This window comes from Lactuca sativa, chromosome 2, assembly GCF_002870075.4.
Source record: "Lactuca sativa cultivar Salinas chromosome 2, Lsat_Salinas_v11, whole genome shotgun sequence".
Taxonomy (NCBI): Eukaryota; Viridiplantae; Streptophyta; class Magnoliopsida; order Asterales; family Asteraceae; genus Lactuca; species Lactuca sativa.
In genome coordinates this window covers 216,988,440-217,010,998 of record NC_056624.2, presented here as the reverse complement: position 1 = coordinate 217,010,998, position 22,559 = coordinate 216,988,440, and the positions used below count along the sequence as shown (strand labels likewise).

General features: G+C 35.0%; 2 protein-coding genes and 1 pseudogene across 10 annotated transcripts; 2 read left to right on the top strand and 1 right to left on the bottom strand.

Annotated features, from left to right (window-relative positions):
• Window positions 1-9,221, top strand: part of LOC128132473 (general transcription and DNA repair factor IIH helicase subunit XPB1-like) — a 29,252-nt pseudogene extending 20,031 nt beyond the window's left edge.
• A 2,599-nt stretch (window positions 9,222-11,820) lies between these two features.
• Window positions 11,821-13,169, top strand: LOC111905775 (uncharacterized). Its single transcript, XM_023901517.1, has 2 exons — window positions 11,821-11,974; window positions 12,124-13,169. The coding sequence occupies exons 1-2, from the start codon at window positions 11,821-11,823 to the stop codon at window positions 13,167-13,169; spliced, it is 1,200 nt and encodes a 399-aa protein (XP_023757285.1).
• Window positions 13,170-18,740: 5,571 nt separating this feature from the next.
• LOC111905699 (uncharacterized) lies at window positions 18,741-21,833 on the bottom strand. 9 transcript variants are annotated; one of them, XM_023901414.3, is made up of 5 exons: window positions 21,653-21,833; window positions 21,145-21,311; window positions 20,805-20,865; window positions 20,623-20,707; window positions 18,741-19,981 (listed from the first exon to the last, which is right to left on the bottom strand). In XM_023901414.3, exon 5 carries the CDS (start codon window positions 19,938-19,940, stop codon window positions 18,873-18,875), a length of 1,068 nt encoding a protein of 355 aa, XP_023757182.1. In that variant the 5' UTR covers window positions 19,941-19,981; window positions 20,623-20,707; window positions 20,805-20,865; window positions 21,145-21,311; window positions 21,653-21,833; the 3' UTR covers window positions 18,741-18,872. The 9 variants fall into 9 exon arrangements, with proteins under 9 accessions (XP_023757182.1, XP_052624642.1, XP_023757183.1 ...); XM_052768682.1 differs by having other exon boundaries at window positions 20,805-21,311; XM_023901415.3 differs by having other exon boundaries at window positions 18,741-19,978; window positions 20,805-21,311.
• Between the last annotated feature and the right edge of the window lie 726 nt (window positions 21,834-22,559).

Genomic DNA, 22,559 nt, shown 5'->3' with positions numbered 1-22,559 from the left:
CACAGACCAGCAGCCTTTTCGAGGTGAGTTACCTTCCAGTAGCGGTGGGTCTACGGCCACAATGTCGGCCCACCAGTAGGAGTCGTATGTAGATGTTTGTCTCTGTGATATTCATCTAGGGGTTACTACTACCCGTGCTATGTTTATGTGCTAGTATGATATGATGCTATGTGTTAGTGGCGGTAGGGGAGATAGTCCCCAAGATATCCGGTCGATAGGGCCGAAGGGGTGGTTATACCCAGTCATGCTAGTTAGATTCTGATAATGTGATATGTGTTACGTGGTAGTAGTAGAGGGGGAGAGATAGTCTCCAGTATCCGGTCGAGAGGACCGAAGGGGAGGCCAGCACCCAGATATGCTAGGCAGTATCCGGTCGAGAGGACCGAAGGGGAGGCCAGCACCCAGATATGCTTGGCAATACCCGGTCGAGAGGACCGAAGGGGTAGGTCAGGCAACCAGATATGCCTGACAATATATGTGTGTTATGTGATTATTGTGGTATGTGGTACGGTGGGGGAACTCACTAAGCTTTGTGCTTACGTTTTTCAGTTGTTGTTTCAGGTACCTCTTCAGCCAAGGGGAAGGAGCCGGCACGGTAGCAGCATGTCACACACACTCTTGTTTCCGCAGTTATTAGCTTATTCTGGGATTGACACTCTGACATTTTGGTTGTTTGGTTTTCAATTTGCTTTTCGATGTGAAATGGTTTAATCAAACAATGTTTTAACTATTAATGTTTTTTATGTAATGTTTGATAACGAAATTTTTGGACGTGAAATTTGGGTCGTTACATTTCAGGTGCACGTGGTACCTGCGCATATGTTTCGTAAAGTTATTAGCATCACTAAATCTCACTGCAAGCTTGGGCTTACTGGTATGCTTCTGAAATACTAAGGATTTAATGTTCTATTGTCTGAGGTTGGAGTTATATATATATATATATATATATATATATATATATATATATATATATATATATATATATAGATTATTGTTTTGTAGCTACACTTGTTAGAGAGGATGAAAGGATTACGGATTTGAATTTTCTTATTGGTCCGAAATTATACGAGGCAAACTGGTTAGATTTGGTTAAAGGAGGATTCATTGCGAATGTGGAATGTGCTGAAGTGTGGTGTCCAAGAAGAAACAGGTATGTATGTATGTATGATCATATTAGAATCAATAGTAATAGTAGTTGATAATTGTGTATGTTATGCAGGCATTATATGTGATGAACCCTAACAAGTTTAGGGCTTGTGAGTTTGTTATTTGGTTCCATGAGGAACAACGTGATGATAAGGTTATCATTTTTGCTGACAGTCTTTTTGCACTCACGGAGTATGCAACGAAGCTTCGTAAACCAATGATTTATGGTGCCACAAGGTCCATATATTTTTGACTTTAAAAGAAAAAAGGCAACCTTTTATCTTCGCTTGCACATGTTAAATTTAAAAACTTTATATTTGGTGTGCAGCCATATTGAAAGGACAAAGATACTGGATGAATTCAAAATAGGCAAGAAAGTCAACACTATATTCCTGTCAAAGGTAATCAATGAATGTTTGTTTGTTTCATGTGTACGATGTCTTTTAAAATTTTAAAATGTTTGTTTTTGTTTGCTGTAGGTGGGAGATAACTCAATAGATATTCCGGAAGCAAATGTAGTTATTCAAATTTCATCACATGTTGGTTCCAGACATCAAGAAGCCCAACGTCCTGGCCGTATTATCAGGGCTAAGGTAATTTTTTTAATTAATTATTTAATTATTTTAAATTTTGAATTTGTTATTATATTTTGTGGATGTGGAGTGTAGGGTCGTCTGCAAGATAGAATGGCAGGTGGAAAAGAGGAATATAATGCCTTCTTCTACCCCCTAGTATCTACAAATATACAGGTAGGTAATAATATAATATATCATACAGTATTATTGAAGATCTGGATATAAGATGTATCGAAGATGTTTGATGAAATGCTTCACCAAAAACAAGGTATGTTTTTAAACAATGAATAATATGAATAAGTTTCTTAAGCTATGAATAAACATTTTTTTTATAATTATTAAGTTGTTAATGCATGGATTTTATACATATCTGATTGTTTCCATTAGAAAAAAAATTTAAGGTATGAATGCATGATTTTTTTATAAGTATTAAATTGTGAATAAATGATCTTTTGTAAGTATTAATTTGTGAATGTATGATTTTTTTTTCATAAGTTTTAGTTGTGATTAAATGAATTTTTTATAAGTTTTAAGTAGTATATGTATGAATTTTATAAGTTTTAATGTGAATTTAAATGTATTTTTTTTATTATATTAGTGTTTTCTCAAATAATGTGAATTTAGGTTTTTTAAGTTGTGAATTGTGATGAGTGTGTGAGCTATAATCTAATATAACCTCCAAGCTCTAAACATCATCAGATGTAATTTTTAACATGTAAATATATTTTATTAAACTGTGAATTTGTGTATTAAGTTGTGAAATGAGTATATTAAACTGTTCATTTTTTTTACGGATTTTATTTTTGCTTCTAAAATATAAGATGAAAGAAGGATTATATAGATTTTATTTTCTCTAATTTTGAAATGTAAATTTTAAGTTGTGAATATTATATAAATTAAAATTTGAAAGAAAAACTAGCCCACAAATATGCAGGTATAAATATAACTACTAAGTACATATGTGAATATATAGTTTTTGTGTATTAAACTGTGAATTTAATATATTAAGTTGTTAATTTGTGTATTGACTATATTAATTTGTGAATTGATTGTATTAAATTGTGATTTTTTATGAGTATGTTAAAATATAAATATTTATATTAATTTTCCTGTGAGTATTTTTTGTAAAGTAAATATGTAAGAATGTATTAGTTTTTATAATTGTTGCATTAATATGTTTATTAAACTGTGAATATAGTATTAAGCTAACAATGTATGATTTTTATATACATATTTGATTTGAAAGAAATGATGGTTACGACATTAACATAGATAGATGGTGTTGATATGTGGTAATTGCTTGTAGTGATAGAGTTTGAGTTTGACTTCCCTAAATTAGTAAATTAGTGATATGATTGTATTAAATTGTGAAATTTATATACTAAACTATGAATGGATAATATTAAATTTTGTATTTTGTAAAATTTTTGTGTTAAAATATGAATCGATGTATGAATTAAAATATTAGACTGCAAAAATTATAATTTTGCCATTTTCATACCAAAAAGAAAATTTGGATTTTAATATGTTTAATAAGTATTCTGTACATATTTACTTATACAATGAGGTTGTTATGGTTTTTAATCTTTTGTGGTTTTCATTTGAACCACTTCATATATATATATATATATATATATATATATATATATATATATATATATATATATATATATATATATATATATATATATATATATATATAGGATAAAGTGAATATACCTAACAACCTTATATAAGCTTAGGTACCTAACCACATCATACTACGTAATTTTGTATCATATTTTCATTGTAATCACCCAAAGTTCTTAAAATTCAACATCATAACTTGATTGCTTCCAAAATCTTTGGACTTTCACCATTATCATCCTTCAAATGACGTCTTTCTGTCGGAGACCCCCTGGTGGACTTTATATACTACCATTACAAATCAAATGGTGTAGGAAGAATATAATGGTGAATGTCTGAAAATCTTGGAAGTAAATCAAGTTAAGGGTTGAAGTTTAAGAACCTTAGACGATTGCAATGAAAATATAATGCAAAGCATTGTAGTATAATGTGGTTAGGTACCTAAGCTTATATAAGGTTGTTAGGTATATTCATTTTACCCATATATATATATATATATATATATATATATATATATATATATATATATATATATATATATATATAAACGAATATTTTATACAGGGCCGGTCCATTGATTTTTAATGCCTGGGGCGAGATTCTAAATTATGCCTTTATTTAATTAAAAAAAATAGCAAAAATGAAATAAATTTTATAGTCAAACGAAAACAAGGTTACACAAACAAAAGTATACATAAAATCTATCTAAAACGATGCCTCCTTTCATTTTTTGAAGCAAAAACATCTATTATTTCATAAATTTTAACCTGTAATCACTGTAATGAAGTTTATCAGAACAGTTTATATAATGAAGTTTATATAAAACCACAGTTTCAGTTTATAAAAAAATACAACAGTTTATCAGAACAGTTACAAAAAATAGAAAAAAAGAATTACCTAGACTGCTTAGACTGCTTAGTGTAGTTCACAATGAACAAGACTGCAAGTCTGCAACTTCAACTTGATCGAAATTTCCCTTCCCTGGGCAGTAACCTATATAAGAAAACTGAAATTTCATAAATTTTAACCTGTAATCACTATAAGATTTTCGAAATTTTAAGTAGGTTATGCAAGAAACTTGAAATAATAGATAAAACTTACTGGATTACAGGACTGGCCGATTGGGACTTCAGGAGGACAAATTCAATGAATCCCAATTTGGCACCTTTGAATCTTCACTTTAACACAATAGATTTGCTGCAATAGATAAACTATTACAGCTTTAGAATAGTAGAGGACTAGAGATCGATTCAGAAAGAAAGAACATAGGAGAAGGCAAGAAGCTAACCAGAGAAAGGGAGAGAGAAAGGCTGAAAGCTGAAGGGTGTAAACTGTAACGAGAGAAAGGAATTCAATCTTCAGGTGGACTTTCGAGTTTTGACTGTGGACGACAGCGAGAGAGGCAGAGCGCGATGATTTGTGGGCGATCTTCGAATCGTCGATCGATATAGCCAAGGGTGTAAACTGTAACGGTCCTCTGATCCTCTCCATTCGACGCCCGACGCCTCGTGTTCTTCATCTTTGGCGAATTGGCGTGTCACGTGTGCTTTAGATCGAAGAGACGAAGATGAACTGAAGAGGCGATATGCGTCTGTGTTGTGTTGATGTGTTGATGGCACTAATTAGGTTGCCCGCCTCCTGCCTGTCTTCACATTTTACTGGAAGCCCAATATACAATAACATTAAAACAGGCTTTCAATTGATGCCCCACTATACCTTGCTGCCCTGGGCCGTGGCCCAGCTCGCCCTGGGCTTGGGCCGGCACTGATTTTATATATATTAACAATGTAGCTGAAGACCCTTATATTCTTTTTATAAATATAGATTTATATGGCGAAATACTGAATTTTGTAAGATATACAACATGTTAAATAGATTTATCACTTTTTGGACATAAAAGACTTTAAATAAAATCTGAATATATTAATTAAGATCTTTGTCAGGTATAAGAAGATATTGTATACTCAAGTACGAACCCCCACCGCTACCTACGGCTACACTAGGAACTTGGGAAGTATTTGAAATCTCTGCTTTGCTGAATTGAGCCCTAGACAAACCTCATTTTCTCCCCCTTTTTTCCAGATTTCTCACTGGTAACTTTATTCCGATCATCCTTGATTTTTTCACTGATGAAAGCTACTAGCGCCGTACAGGTTTATTCTCGTCACCTTCTTGTCTCGATTTCCTTAATCTGTTTTGTTATGAAATTCTTTCGTTCTTGTATGTGATCAGGGCCGGTCCATTGATTTTCAATGCCCGGGGCGAGATTCTAAATTATGCCTTTATTTAATTAAAAAAAATAGCAAAAATGAAATAAATTTTATAGTCAAACGAAAACAAGGTTACACAAACAAAAGTATACATAAAATCTATCTAAAACGATGCCTCCTTTCATTTTTTGAAGCAAAAACATCTATTATTTCATAAATTTTAACCTGTAATCACTGTAATGAAGTTTATCAGAACAGTTTATATAATGAAGTTTATATAAAACCACAGTTTCAGTTTATAAAAAAATACAACAGTTTATCAGAACAGTTACAAAAAATAGAAAAAAAGAATTACCTAGACTGCTTAGACTGCTTAGTGTAGTTCACAATGAACAAGACTGCAAGTCTGCAACTTCAACTTGATCGAAATTTCCCTTCCCTGGGCAGTAACCTATATAAGAAAACTGAAATTTCATAAATTTTAACCTGTAATCACTGTAAGATTTTCGAAATTTTAAGTAGGTTATGCAAGAAACTTGAAATAATAGATAAAACTTACTGGATTACAGGACTGGCCGATTGGGACTTCAGGAGGACAAATTCAATGAATCCCAATTTGGCACCTTTGAATCTTCACTTTAACACAATAGATTTGCTGCAATAGATAAACTATTACAGCTTTAGAATAGTAGAGGACTAGAGATCGATTCAGAAAGAAAGAACATAGGAGAAGGCAAGAAGCTAACCAGAGAAAGGGAGAGAGAAAGGCTGAAAGCTGAAGGGTGTAAACTGTAACGAGAGAAAGGAATTCAATCTTCAGGTGGACTTTCGAGTTTTGACTGTGGACGACAGCGAGAGAGGCAGAGCGCGATGATTTGTGGGCGATCTTCGAATCGTCGATCGATATAGCCAAGGGTGTAAACTGTAACGGTCCTCTGATCCTCTCCATTCGACGCCCGACGCCTCGTGTTCTTCATCTTTGGCGAATTGGCGTGTCACGTGTGCTTTAGATCGAAGAGACGAAGATGAACTGAAGAGGCGATATGCGTCTGTGTTGTGTTGATGTGTTGATGGCACTAATTAGGTTGCCCGCCTCCTGCCTGTCTTCACATTTTACTGGAAGCCCAATATACAATAACATTAAAACAGGCTTTCAATTGATGCCCCACTATACCTTGCTGCCCTGGGCCGTGGCCCAGCTCGCCCTGGGCTTGGGCCGGCACTGTATGTGATTTTGAGAATCCTAGATGTGAAATGTGTCTCTCTTACGTACTTGCCAGTCGATGTGAACGTTTATTAGTTGGATCGTAATTTAGTGACTGTGTTTCGTTTCGTATTTAGCTAAATCACTATATGCATGTGGCGATGGGTTGATGGATTTTAGCTCTTGTGGCTAAGGGATTATAGACGTTAGAATTGATACGACTTCTACTTTACATAAGTTGGACTCCATTTTTGTCCTAAGAAGATGCGAAATTTGTGCCTCCTGCATGAAGATGTCTATGGGTGCATATTTTCTAGGGCTATATATATATATATATATATATATATATATATATATATATATATATATATATATATATATATATATGGAAAAGTGAATACATTACAGCCCCATATAAGTTTAGGTACTAAACCTCATGAAAATAAGTTATTTTACTATATAAAGATTGCGATTAAGGGATTCACGATTAACATTTGAAGATGTAGACTCATGATGTACACAATAGTTTTGATAAGGAAGCAAGAACATCTACCATCTTCGACCTTCGTGACGGTGGAAAACAATAATGTTCACTAGGGTGAAGTAATAAACGATAATGGAAAAATGAAAACAAGGATGGTAAAACGATAATAGAGGGAAGAAATGTTGTTGGGGACGATATATTTACCAAATGAAAACCAAATCGAGTTTAATTACTAAGTTAAAACGAAATATTTTAGAGGTTTAGTACCTAAGCTTAGGTGGGGCTATAATGTATATTCCCTATCCCCATATATATATATATATATATATATATATATATATATATATATATATATATATATATATATATATATACATATACTCTTCTTTTTATTTCATTTTTGTATAAAAGTTGCCATATATGGTATTAAACCCTTAATTACTTGATCATCACACTGGAGTTTGATTTTTCTAAAGATGGAAAGGAGGAAGGAACAAAAATGCTAAAATAGCTTGTGGAGATGAAAGTTCAGACTTTCTATATTTAACTTGTTAGGCCATCTCCAATGGTAGTTTAATGGGGAGTTGAATGGGGAGTTTAATCCCATTAAACTCAAAATCCTCATTGTGGGTTAATGACATGGCACTCAATAGGATGGGGAGTTCAATCCCCATTGAACTCCACACTCTCTCTCCTCACACACATACATAAATGATGTGGCAATCCATTAAATTGTATTGGGTTTAATGGAGTGTAGAGTTTAATAGGTAAAATTGTATTGTGAATGGAATGTACATGTGGCAATCCATTGAACTCTTTTGAGTTCAATGCATTGAAGATGGCCTTAGTTAGTTGATATAACTTTGTATAGGGTTAATCCATGAAAGGTGATGTTGTCTCCATGACAGTTGAGTTACTCGAAAATGAGCGGAAGGTCAAGTATTTGAGTTAGAGAAACTACGATTCCAAGAAATATTATGCAAAGGAATGATAGCCCCTGATAATGGAGATATATACCTTTTCTGTAAGGAAAGTGGATATCTATACATAAATTTTTTCACATAAGTTATTGTTTTCTGCTCTCCACTCGAACCAGTTTGGCTTCAAAATTCTTGTTTCTAAATTGATTTTTGTACCATTATGGAAATATAGCTAGGCAAGATTTGGACTTCCTCCAGGACAAAAAATATAGATCTATTAACTTTGATTTGACATTTTTGCTTAAACTTCCTTGACAACTAGTTGCTTATTCAATATCCTAATTTTTTCCTATTTAATGTATTTCTGTAGTCCTATTTTTAGTTATTCACAATCTGGATCGAGGATCGTCAAAATCGGCAACAATATTAACTATATAGAGAATACCATATTCTTTTTGTATTTTAACCGAGATGCCTCTAGAAGGTATTGGTTGGTTCTAGCCTTCTTGAATCAATTCGGGGGGTGATGAGTTTACTAATTATGTGCCTCTTTTAATTTCCAAACAATAAGATTTCCTCTTATATTACTCCAATCAACACAAGTCATTCGATTAAGTTATTATCAATAATCAGGAATCTTATCTTCATTTAGTTTTACTAGAAAAATCTTCCATCACTTGATTATTAGTTACTATGGAGTTAACAATACTCCACTTTGTCAACACAAGTAGCAGACTCTTTGTAGCTAGTTATATTTCTTCCCCGTGTTGCTGCTTTCAAATGAAAGTAATGTTTATTTTGAAACAGGAATCAATGAAGATGGAAATAAGAAAATCCAGGGAAGAATCTGAAGATGAACAGACGATGAAGAAAATGAAGGTGGACCGTGTTGAACACGAATCTTTTATATGGGAAACAACAAGACTTTTATTAAGACACTTAAGGAGAACTTACACTTTTTGTGAGACTACTACACACTTTTCTCTCTTTGAGGCTTTCTTGGATACTTGGATGTTGGGATGGTTTGGAGCAAATGAGCTCCACACCTATTTATAGGTGTTTCCACCTCCTTATAGGAAGTTTCTAGATCTACATACATTCATGGCTATTCTAGAACTATCTACCATATTCTATATCTATTACAAGCTTTTATATGTTTCTAGAATGTTCTATAATGTCCTAGATAAGTATAGACATTCTTGTGTCTTCCATAGTGTTCTAGAATGTTCCATAGCCTTCCAGGGTCTTCCATCTCGTTCTAGAGTATTCTAGAATCTTCCGGCATCTTCAACACTCCTCCATAGTATTCCATAATGTTCTAGAATCTTCCAGATCATTCTAGAACATGCTAACTTCTTCTAGACAATAACATGATTCTATTGGGCTATTGATGACCTTCAACACTCCCCCTCAGCACTAGCCCCTATTCGTTGTACCATGTTGAGCTGATAATTAAAGCCCTCATATTTGTCAGTACTTAACCCTTTATGAACTCCATTTGCTACTTGGTCATTAGTCTTGATATGTTTCATATTGACTTCTTCCTTGAGAACTTTTTCTCTTCCACATGTTTTGTTTTTCCTCAGTTGTTGCAGTCGTTGCTTCATATATTGTTTCCATAGTTGACAACGACATCCGTGGTTGCCTTTTGTTGCACCATGATATTGTTCGTGACCCCGTTGAACTCTCTTATATAGTTTCTTATGCCTCCCGTTGGCGAACTTGTAAGCATGTGGGTTGTCCCTTTTACAAGCCCTGGAAAATTCTTTGCTCTTACGAATTAATGTGTTTTTCTTCTTATTCACCTTATCCAGTTTCTCCATCACATGTTCCACTTTTCGTCTAAGATGCGAGTTTTTATGTAACCCTGGTGACATTATGTTCTTCTTCTCCTTCGGAATGTCCATCTTTGAGGGAACAATTTCCTCCTTCAAGGCTGTCATAAACATTGCCTCACTCTTCTTGAGACCTTTGTCAAGTTGCATAGTTGATAGGATTTGGGATCCAATCCTACTTCTCTTCAAGGGTACAATGTGAATTATTGAACCCTTAGTGATACGCATGGTATCATCTCTCTCAAATGACCAGGGTCGTACATTGTCTAGAAAATCCATTCCCAATACCATACGATAGTCATCCATATGCACCACTGTCAAGTCTATGGTGCCTTCCCATTCTGCTATCTTAAGAGGTACTCCATATGCAACACCAATGATAGGCTTGGATAAAGAGTTGACGACTTTCAACCGGCCTGGATTTTTGGTGTATTTGATGCCCAGCTTCCTAGCTTCATCTTCAGCAAGGAAATTATGAGATGCACCTGTATCTACCAATGCCTTGGTGTATCCTCCATTTACCCTGGTTTCCAGGAACATTAACCGTCCTCTTTTAGTCTTATTCTCTTCTATAGCAAATAGTGCCTCAACATCCCATTCATCCTCTACTTCCTTTTTGGAAGTTACTACATTGCTTTCCACAGACTTTTTCTTTGACCAACAATCCTTGAACATGTGGCCCCACTTTCCATAATTGTTGCAGTTGCCTTCGAACCTCCTCCCCCGAGAACTCTTATTGTCGGTCTTTTGAGATCTCCATGGTTGTGAGGTTCCTGGTTGACTCTTCCCTTTGTCAGCATTTTTGTATCCTTCTTTAGAAGGTGGCTTGAAATTCCTCCGACTTTTACTTGTGTAGAGTGCTTCTTCTTCACTCTTCAGCGTGATGCCTCCCATTTGCTTAGCCATAGCTTCTTGGCTAGCCAGCAAATTCTCAAACTCTACAAGTGATGGTTGAGCGGGCCATCCTTGTACAGCAGTAACAAAGCTTCTATATTCCGGCCTCAGTCCATGGATAATGATCCTCTTCATTCGAGCTTCTGCAATGACAGATTGCGGATCTAGTTCAGTGATCTCCCGACATATCGACTTGACCTTGTGGAAATATTGAGCAATCGTCATGTCACGTTGTGAGATTGATAATAGCTCGTTCTCCAAAAGTTGTAGTCTCGTATCATTCTTCTTTGAGAAAAGCGTCACAAACGTATCCCAAGCTTCTTTCGGGGTGTTCTGATCCCGAATATGCTCCAACATCTCTTCTTCGATTGTGGTCTTCAAGGCAAACATTGCTTTGCCTGCTTTGATTTTCCATTTACGTAAAGCACCATTAACGTCTTCCTCTGGTGGCGTAGTTTCGCTTCCACCAATGACCTCCCATAGATCTTGTCCTTGTAAGTAGGACTTCATACATGTTTCCCACGTTTTGTAGTTGTTGTTGTTGAGTTTCTTGATTCCTCCGACGACTTGGAGATCACCCATCGTGTTGGCAGTACCTCGGTAATACCAAACAAGCTAGTTTCGATACTAAACTTGTAGAGTCACAAACTACTCACGATACAACGAGAATCACTCGTTCTCACTATCAAGAAACCTTGCTCTGATACCAGATTGTTGAACACGAATCTTTTATATGGGAAACAACAAGACTTTTATTAAGACACTTAAGGAGAACTTACACTTTTTGTGAGACTACTACACACTTTTCTCTCTTTGAGGCTTTCTTGGATACTTGGATGTTGGGATGGTTTGGAGCAAATGAGCTCCACACCTATTTATAGGTGTTTCCACCTCCTTATAGGAAGTTTCTAGATCTACATACATTCATGGCTATTCTAGAACTATCTACCATATTCTATATCTATTACAAGCTTTTATATGTTTCTAGAATGTTCTATAATGTCCTAGATAAGTATAGACATTCTTGTGTCTTCCATAGTGTTCTAGAATGTTCCATAGCCTTCCAGGGTCTTCCATCTCGTTCTAGAGTATTCTAGAATCTTCCGGCATCTTCAACACTCCTCCATAGTATTCCATAATGTTCTAGAATCTTCCAGATCATTCTAGAACATGCTAACTTCTTCTAGACAATAACATGATTCTATTGGGCTATTGATGACCTTCAACAGACCGTTCTTTCTTTCTTTTAGATGACTTCCTTTTTGATATCCTGAGAAGGCTTCCTGCTGATATCCTTCGTTATAAGGCTAGGTTTGTCTGTAGAAGATGGTTCAGTATAATTACTAACAGGATCTTGAGAGATCATGCTTCTTTCATAGTCCAGAGGTCAAGTGGACCTCACACAGCAATTCAGGTGGTTATAAGGGAAGAAAAACATGGGCTGGAATTGGAACAACAACAGCTAGATATTCCTTGTAAATTTCGTTTAAAGTCATGGTGTAACGAGTTCCTTCTAATAGTGGACCCCAACAGAAAAGAATCTTTGTACGTTTTCAATCTAATGACTAAGCAAGCATTATGTCTTCCGGGATGTATGACATCTTGCGGAGGACACTATACCAGCAAATGTGGACTGGCCCTTGCCTTCGATGGATTCAAGGGAATATACAAGGCTATTCATGTGTTTATGGGCCCACCAATCGAATGCAAGATTATTGTCTTCAACAGAGATATTTCCTCTCATGTTTGCTCAATGTGGAAAAAGATCCAAGTGCCTTCTTATGATATGGGTGAAGGGCAGTATTATTGGGGTAACCCAGTTTCAGTTCAAGGCAGGTACTTTCACTGGGATGTTCATTGTTCCAACTACCTGGTTTCCATAGATATGGTGAAAGAGAAAATTTTCCAAATGAGCCTACCAGCTGAATGTAATGATGATCAGGTGAAACGTCAATATTCTCTTTTTGAGATGAGTGGTTTCCTTGCTCTCCTTGATGACGTTTCTTGGAATCATGCTGACTTATGGATTCTTAAAGATATCCAGAAGATGAAGTGGGAGAAGTTGCAATCAATAAGTGTCCCGAGTTATGTGAACACAAGAATATATCCTGTCTGTAGCGTGATAAGTATGAGATATCTCATCTTCAAGAAATCTAGTCCCAAGCCTGGTCTATTTAGTTATGATCTGACAAATGAAGTCATAAAAGAACTCAACATCCATTGTGGAGATAGTGAACGTTGTGTGGTTCATTCAGCAGCACCAAGTTTTCTGTAAATTTTGTAGTACTTTGCAGTATATATACATAATCTACAAGTAGAAACCTGTATAACTTAAAAGCGGAGGCCTTGTTTTGGTTATAGTGTGTAGGATAATGAAAGTTATGCACTAATAGTTTCTTTACTACCTGGTACCTGGATCATGTAAGACTGCAAATTAACTCCAATCATGCTCGTAATCTGAGCTGTTTAACTGTGTTGATGCATGCATATATAATGTGGTAAACATAGTTTAGGGCTTGTTGCTATATTGGTTAAAGTTAAAAGCTAGAGGTGAAGCATTTGTTTTTGGAAGAACACATGCGATTCTGAATCTTGATTGAACAAACTGGAATGAATATTTTCATACTCGAAAGGTTAAGCAATTGTTAATGGCGATAATGTACAAGTGTCAGAGCTTGGATCGGATCTTGACTGGTAGATGGGGTTGGTTTCCTTTTTTAAGGTTCATAACTTACCGGCCACCTCATCAAGTCCAAATATAGGTGAGGTACAGCTTCCTTCTATTCCGATTGAAAATTACACATTATGTTTGAGTAGATGGAAAATTTACATATTAGACTTTTTAAAATTTTAAGCCAATTAACTTTTTCTACCTTAAGTTTTACAATAACTATGCTGATGGGAATGCTTAGTTCCTTGAAAGTGTTGCTTATAATCATTAATTCTATTTCATGATAACAAAAATAATACTATAAAATAAGTTGGCGAATGGAAAAGTTTTAGTTTGAAATGTTGATCTGGAGTTATGAGGGGTTCTAAATCGGATAATCACTTGTATAAACACGGTATGTTAAAATAATAAAAAGTGGGTGGGGGTCACTGATATTGATTTGAATCATTATGTTTCGTGTTTTGAGGTATAGACTGGGGAACAGGGAGGTATTAAGTTTTTGGCATGATGACTGACTCAGCTTTAAACTGTGTCATCCCAATCGAGGTAAATATTATATTTTGGAGAGTTATGCTCAATAAACTCTCCGTTATATCCAACCTATCAAGTAGGGGAGTGGTTTATGCTTCCCCTTGCCGGGTTCGGACCATATTTGAAGTTTTGAACCTAATCTTCTAATCTCGTATCGTTTGACGCAATATGGTTTGCATTTTTAATAAATCAAAATTGAGATCAAGTGCAAAGTTTTTAAGGCTTTGGTGAGAACATTAATAAGGATGTTGTGGTCCAATATAAACCATCTATTAACGTTAATTTGTCGTTGATAAAGTAAATCATGACTTAGAAATAACAAAATATATCGCTAATATGTTGCTAATAATGTAAAAACAGGTTTCACGACAGATTTTAAAGAATCTTGAAAATTTTCACTAATCAGCCATTATGTTAAACCTTATGATGGAGAAGCAAAGAAATTTGTTTTTCATCGCTAATTGGTCATTAATTCATCACAAAAGTTCTTAAAAATCCGAACTTTTTTTGTGGGAGGCACATCGTTAATTGTCGTTAATAGCAACATACTTTTCCATCGATAATTTCTCTGTCTGAAAGTTGCTTTTGTTGTGTTTTCATCATTCGTTATATTTTCCACATTGCAATCATTTTACTTTGTTTGGATAAGTAATACGCATAACAAGAATTAGTCTTTTTTAAATCCATATTGTTGTTGCACAAGATACATTAACGTTGTCTTTGTTAGAATTCTCTTGTCATAAACCTTGTAGGTGATTTTAGTATTACCACGTCATTTTAGTATAATGGAATTTACAGATCAGCAATACAGTTATATTCTTGATTTTATTACAAGTTAGGAGGTGTAGAACCCACGCTTGTATAAAATGAGTTTATCTCGATTTGACCAAATGACAGAGGCTCAAGGGGGATGTGCCTTGTTGTGGGGTTCTAGGGCTGTGTACCGAACCAAAAAATTATTTGTTAAGGAAAAGGTTATGGAAAATTTTATTTTTCGAAATAAATTCTCTATAATTATCCTTGTAACCGTCGTCCCTTATCTATTAGATAAAATCAATATTTAATGTTGGTTGATTCTTAAATTTGGTAATTAAATGAATCTAAATACTATATAAACCCTAGTTTTTGGCCTCATGTAACGCCCCAATTTTGGTATGCTATTTAAATGTTTATATTTTTCGAGTTTCAAGAGGGACTCGATGAGTCAATAGCCCGACTCGTCGAGTAGGGACGGGTTTTCGAGCACGTGTAAGTAGGCAACTCGACGAGTCCATATTTGGGACTCGGCGAGTCCGCCAGTCTGGAAGAAACCCTAGATCCACGGGTTTTGCACCTTATTTAAACCATGTTATGAGCCCCAAACTCGCCTCCTTCACCCTCAGAACGTCATTTAGCAAAACCCTAACCATTCCTTGAGTATTTGAGCATTTCTTGTGTGAATCTTGAAGTTTTGAAGAGAAGAAGAAAGCTAGATCCAGAGGAGAAGGAGATCCAAGATCTTGCATCCATTACAGAGTTTATTGAGGTATTAATCGGATCCCTTCTGTTTCTATGATTGATTCTCCATTAGAAATCCCATTTAGGCCATTTTTATCCATTTCTTAGCTTGATTATAGTAGAGGGATCACATTGGGTTGAATAACCTTCGGATCTAGCCATGTTTCAGTTCCAAGAACTTAGATCTAACACCTTTATGGAGCCATTTTGCATGAAAGCCCTAGATGGCTAGGAACCCAGATCTATAAGTTGTATGCATTGGTTTTGAGCAGAATCAACTGTATAGAAGTTGCATGCAACCGACTCGGTGGGTCGTTCTTCGGACTCGGCGATTCGAGTTGCGAGTCCCCGATTTTCCCCTTTCATGTATTATGCCGAGTGGAACCAGTGAGTTATAGGTGGACTCAGTGAGTCGGAGATCAGACTCATTCATGGAGGGACTCGGCGAGTCAGTGCCCTGACTCGGCGAGTCCAAGGCAATCTTCATATCTTAAGAACAGACTCGGCGAGTTGTTCATACAACTCGGCGAGTCACAGTCGGAGTGTTCATATGTTGAAGGAGAAGTCGACGAGTTGTTCATACAACTCGGCGAGTCGAATGCAGATTGACTAAGTGTTGGTATCGAAGAGGAACTCATCGAGTCTACGCCAAACTCGACGAGTAGTAGTGAGTAGAAACGAGAAATGAGAGTAGGGACTCGACGAGTTGGCGACCCAACTCGGCGAGTCAGGTCAACTGTATGTTGACTTTGACAAGAGGTTGACTTTGACCAGGGGTAAAATAGTCATTTTACCTTCAGTATAGTTATCAGTATTTTATTAAGTGTACTTATGGAAATTGTAACCGGGGAGATACCGGAGCAGCAGCAGACAGTTTCCCGAGCAGTTCATTCAGCAGCCAGATTACGAGGTGAGTTTCCTTCCAGTAGGAACGGGTCTACGGCCACAATGTCAGCCTGTTTAGTTAGTAGTAGATTCCGGACTTCGGTCTGATGCAGTAGTTAGTATGTCTGATGCCTTCGTGGCTCAGACAGGTTTTATGTGTTATGTGTTCCGGGCTACGGCCCGATGCAGTATGCAGTATATGTGTTTATGTTAATTGATATGTTTATGCTATGCTATGTTCAATAAGTTCCGGACTTCGGTCCGATGCAAGGGGCAAGGCCCCAAATAGTTCCAGACTTCGGTCTGATACAGTTAGTTCCGGACTTCGGTCCAATGCAGTTTCCAGACTTCGGTCCAATGCAGAGGGCAAGGCCCTGGTTAGTTTCGGACTTCGGTCTGATGCAGTGGGCAAGGCCCAATATGTGCTTATTATGTTATTGTATGGTATGTGGTAGTTTGGGGGAGCTCACTAAGCTTCGTGCTTACCGTTTTCAGTTTTGGTTCAGGTACTTCCGCAAGTAAAGGGAAGAGCTCGGGATGATGGCATCGCACACACCACAGCTTCAGTTTTATTCATGGGAGTCTTTCTTAGTTATGATTTGATACAGTTTGTTATACGACATTTTATTATGGTTTGAGATATTTGATGTATGGTTTTAAACTATAACATTCAGTATATGATTTTAGTATTATAAAACAAAAAATTTTGGGTCGTATTTTGGGATGTTACACCTCGTATCATTGATACAAGATTGTTCCTTGAATGATTATCCTTATAATACGTATCTCGTGTAACCTAGGCATAAGGTCTCAGGATCCTTTAAGAAGATCCAACTTCTCATCAATTTCAGAACCCTTATATCCTACCTACCACAACAGACCTTTGTTTTGGGGGTTGGTTGTTTCGGTTTCTAGTTGTTTTATGATGTGCTAGTTTCCACGTTTTTGTTTCTTATACGGAGTTGGTTTGTTTTCTAACTCGTTGCTAGGTACTTTGTTTTTATAACAAGAATCTTGCTTAAGAAACAAGAAACTTATATATTTTGTAGATTAAATTATAAATATAAAAGTTGTATTTTAGTAAATATAGTTTTAATAAGTTTAAACTAAAATTTTGATATCTAACATAGGTTATAGACAAATAATTTGGTTGAAATTAGCATCGAATTCTAATGATTTTGATGAGTCAATCATTAAAATGTCACAACTTAACTAAATTCGGTGCGGGATTACGCATACATCCTAATGATTTTTAATTTTTTGATATTCAAATATTGTTGTCTTCGCTCTACTTTTCGCACAACGTAAAAATTCAAGGTCTACCTTTGTTTGACTAACTTATATATAGCTTTCAAACATACTACACATGTGAACATCGAAACTCCAACTTGATGCAAACAGAAGTGATTTGTACATAATACTTTTTGATTCCAATGATATGTTTTTTTTTCTTTTTTGCATATTGTACAACACTCTAAAGTATGAATTGAAGTGTATGGAAAAAGCTGTGTACAAATCACTTCCCTGATACAAAACCTCCAATATGTTGGCCATCATTTCTACTTCTAGTGTGCAACCTTTAATTTACATACTAACATGAATACATTTTTAAGGTGTAGGAATGATTGACTCAAACACTACAATGAAAACATAATCACAAAAAAAATAAATAATAATAATAATTAAAGTCCATATGTAATTCATCATTGATTTCGTTGAAAATAACAAAGTAGAGACAAAATATGGTGATTTTGTTGTATCCATAGCCCACCCTTCTCAAATTTGAATAAAATCATCGACGGATTACACACAAACTTTAACAAAATTTAATTTTCCAACATTTAAACATTGTTGTTATCACTCCACCTTCATATAGTATAAACATTCAAAGTCTTTCTTTGTTTTACCAACTTATACACATTCAACTCAAAATATTTTTGTTGTGGATTCCACATGCTCATACTCAAACTCAGTCATGTTAAAGATTTGCACATGAGGATCCTATTTTAGCTGATCACAATTGCCACTCAAGGTTAGCTAACTTTTTTCATAAAGCATAACATGTGTGCAAACTCGTTTTGGCTCCATGGTATTTTGGTTCTTAAAGCATAACATGTGTGCACACTCGTTTTGTCGTTTTTCCTTTATAACTTCTCAAACAATATGATGAGTGGATCGAATACTAACAGATACATTTCACACCGTGTTGTTAATTTATAATTAAATTGGATTTTATATGTTTATATTTCTGTTAAAAATGTATAGACAAAAACACGGCATCCAATTATGATATGCACACAATGACACAATGAGGAGTTTAAATATTGAATAGGTCCTTCAATGTCCTATGTATATTGGTAAAATGACTGTTGACAACATCATTCATGTATTACACTACACAAACTTTGGTGCTGATGAACGAACCACATAACGATCACCACATTCAATATGGATGTTTAGCTCCTTCACAACTCCATCTTTCAGATCATAACTACAATACTTACCACATCTACGTTTTCTGAAGATGATATATCTCTTACTTATCACGCCACAGACAGGAGATATAAAACAAGTAACAGGATATTTTTCAACGTAATAATCCGGGAGAGAGATTGACAGCAACTTCTCCCACTTCATCCTTTGAAAATCTTTAAGAACCCATATGTCAGCTTTGCCCCTACAAACTCCATCAATGAGAGTGAGGAAACCACCCATCTCAAAAATAGAATATAGGCTGCACAATTGATCATCGGAACCCGGTAGGCTCATCTGGTAAATTTCCTCTTTAACCATATCCACAGAAACAAGGTATTTAGAACAATGAACACCCCAATGAAAAAATCTACCTTGAATCTGAACTGAAACCGGGTCACTCCAATAAATCTGCCAGTCCTCCGTATCACAACCAAAACCAACTTCCACCCTTTTCCAAATTGAGGTAACACACGAGCCGATCTCACTTCCCAAGATAAGAATATGACATTGGAATGGTGGGCCAATAAAAACATGAACGACCTTGTATACTCCCTTGAATCCATCAAAGCAAAGGGCCACTCCACATCTGTCAGTAAAGTGTGGTCTACAAATTGTATGGCATTCGGGAAGATATGATCTTTGGTTGGTGATTAGATTGAAAACATACAGGCTGCAGGAGCAATCCATTATCATAAGAAACTCGTTATACCAAGACTTTATCCTTACAAAAGGTATGTCAAGTTTTTGCTCTTTCACTTCTAGTCCTTGTTGTTCTTCCCTTACACCCACAAGACGTGATGTGTGAATTCCACTTGATTTCTCGAGGATAAAAGAAGCATCGTCTAGCAAGATAGTGTTGGTGCATATATTGAACCATCTTCTACAGACATACTTAGCCTTATAACAAAGGAAAGCATCCGGAAGCCTTTTAAGGATATCTGAAAGGATGTCATCTGCGAGAAAGTCAAACCGGTTAACCTCGTTCATCCTTTCGTCTTCATGCACTTCCCTTCCACATCGATCGGCTTCTGTTTCAAAATAGCAGATTAATTAACTTTTTCTACCTGTTGTTTTTTAAATACAAAAATACTTGCATTATGATTTTAGCCTTTGATTCTCTTAATTTCCATCCATTATTATTTCAATAAATCACATATAGGCCGGTCCTTTGAATTTTACTACCCGGGGCGAGAAAAGAAATTTATGTAACAGAAAAAACAATTATATAAAAAAGATTTATTAAATCACAAATTCAGTAAATTTTATAATCAAAAAAAAAATTAATATAGACAAAAATCACTTAAAAGGACGCCTTCATATATTTTTTGAAGCGAAAACATCTTTTACTTCATAATAATCAATATTTTTATAACATCAACAAAATTTGTTCTGTTTCCACGTTAAAAAATCAAAAAGATCTGGAAATTAATAATAGTATCAGAAATAGGCATGCTATTTTAAAAAAAACTACTAATCTAACAACAATAATGGAAGAAATTTATGTCTTTTGCTGCATCTAGAAGTCCATATATTCAAAATAAGCATCAGTTCAATAGAAAATTATATGTCTCTTGATTCAAATCTCAGAAACAGAACACAAAAACTTAGAAAGAAACTCTATAAGACTAGAAATTTAATCTGAAGCCACCACAAAAAGTCAAAATCAAACCTAAAGCAACAGAAAAGAATTCGATTATCGATTTTCACTCTTTCTACTGTAATCGTCCTCTAACAACCGACAAACAGTCCTACTCCTGAACCAAACAAACAAAAACATTGAAAACAAATAAGAAATTGGAATGGGATAAAAAAACAAAATATGAGAGATCAGAATTCGGAAATCCAACTCACCTAATCCCAATTTAGAATCGAAAGCCTCAAGCTTCTTCAAAACTTCTTTTCGTGGCTTGTGCTTCAGAAATCCGACCAAAAAAAATCATAACTCCAAATCAGTCAGAAATTAGAATGAGAAGTAGAGAAATTATTGTTTCAGGAGTTGGCATGTGAAAAGAAAACAAAATAAGAGAGATGAGAATCCAGTCTAACTCGCCCAAAACCAATTTAGAAATCGAAAACCTCTCATAATTCTTTACGTTTTCGGTGAAGCTATGCTTCAGAAAGCATAATGCCAGGACTGGGATTATGCGAAGTATAGAACGAGAAGTAAAGAATCGAAATAGAGAAATCTTACATTAGAATGAGAAATAAAGAAATTCGATGCAGTAGCCACCAGGTTTAAGAGAGAAGTAGAAATTTCAAAGAGAAGGATCAGTTCGTCAGTCGATTATTTTCTAGATGTCGATTGTGTTTCTCAAGATGCTTCGCGTCGCGCCCACGCTCAAGATGACGATTTGTTGCCTGCAGTCGCCTGTGAATCACTATCGGACCAATTTCTTGGACTAAACTTTGGGCCAAATTGTATATACCATATTAATTACTAGATCAAATTTATGCCCTCATTTTTTTTGCTGCCTGGGTTATGGCCCAACTCACCCATCGTTATTAGTACTTTAACTATTGTATCTTCATAAAAACGGAATTTCCCTTCATCTAAACCAGAAAATTGCAATATCAAGAAAAACAATCCATATATCCCTGAATTTTTGGTCGATTTAATTTACAGGACTCATCCAAACAACTCTAAACATCTAAACAAAGCTATAAGTATGAATAACCGTAAACTTGGTTCGAGATCCTACCTTAAAATCGCTTGAAGTCGATCGACTAATTCAGATATTGAATCTTCTCTTGCGGATGTTTGATCACGTTTCTAGTTTGACTCTCCGAATACTTCTAGGGTTTTGGATCGTCTTATAGAACGAATCTACCCGGATACCATCGGAAGGGAGCTGATTTTTCGAGGAATGATTTGATACTTCCAAGGAATAATTAATATATAGATACTTCCAAGGAATAATTAATATATAGACTATTTTATCCTTAATTTAATTTAATTTTAGTTTAGGGTATTAATGTATAAAGAAAGAAAGATCTTTCCAAACATTTAATCCCTTTTAAAGCCTATAACACTAACATATATGTTTTCACAACCTTAAAATTATGTATCTCGTTGAAAATATTTAACCAATATAATACTTATACATTTTATTTTGTTTTTATTCATTACTTACACCACCATCACACTACATGGCACTATCGTTTGACAAAGAAAGATTGATTCTAATGATTTTAAAATCAATTTGGTTGTAGTTTAATTTGTACACCTATATATGGTTCAAAAATGATTCTACAACCTCGATACCTCAATATTTTAGATTAACCCATTGAATCAAATTTATGGCATTTATTTTTTTAATATATGTTATAAACATATTAATTAGATAAAAATAATGTATAGTAAATTACTTAACAAAAAATACAACTTCAAACCAATACATATCGAATTAAAATAAAATATTGCCTAACAAAAATATTCAAATTAATGCATATAAAATCATAATAAAATCTAATCCAACAAAAATATTCAAACTAATGCATATGAAATCACAGTAAAATGTTGTCAGACAAAAAAAATTCAAACAAATACATATCAAATCACAATAAAATGTAGTCTAACAAAAATATTCAAACTAATACATATCAAAT

Bases quoted from the DNA above. Each gene is read 5' to 3' on its own strand.
- LOC111905699 (XM_052768682.1), bottom strand. From the start codon at position 19,940: ATGAACGAGGTTAACCGGTTTGACTTTCTCGCAGATGACATCCTTTCA.
- LOC111905775 (XM_023901517.1), top strand. From the start codon at position 11,821: ATGGCTATTCTAGAACTATCTACCATATTCTATATCTATTACAAGCTT. The intron at 11,975-12,123 runs GTTCTAGAGTAT...GACCTTCAACAG, and splicing joins CTTCCAGGGTCTTCCATCTC to ACCGTTCTTTCTTTCTTTTA.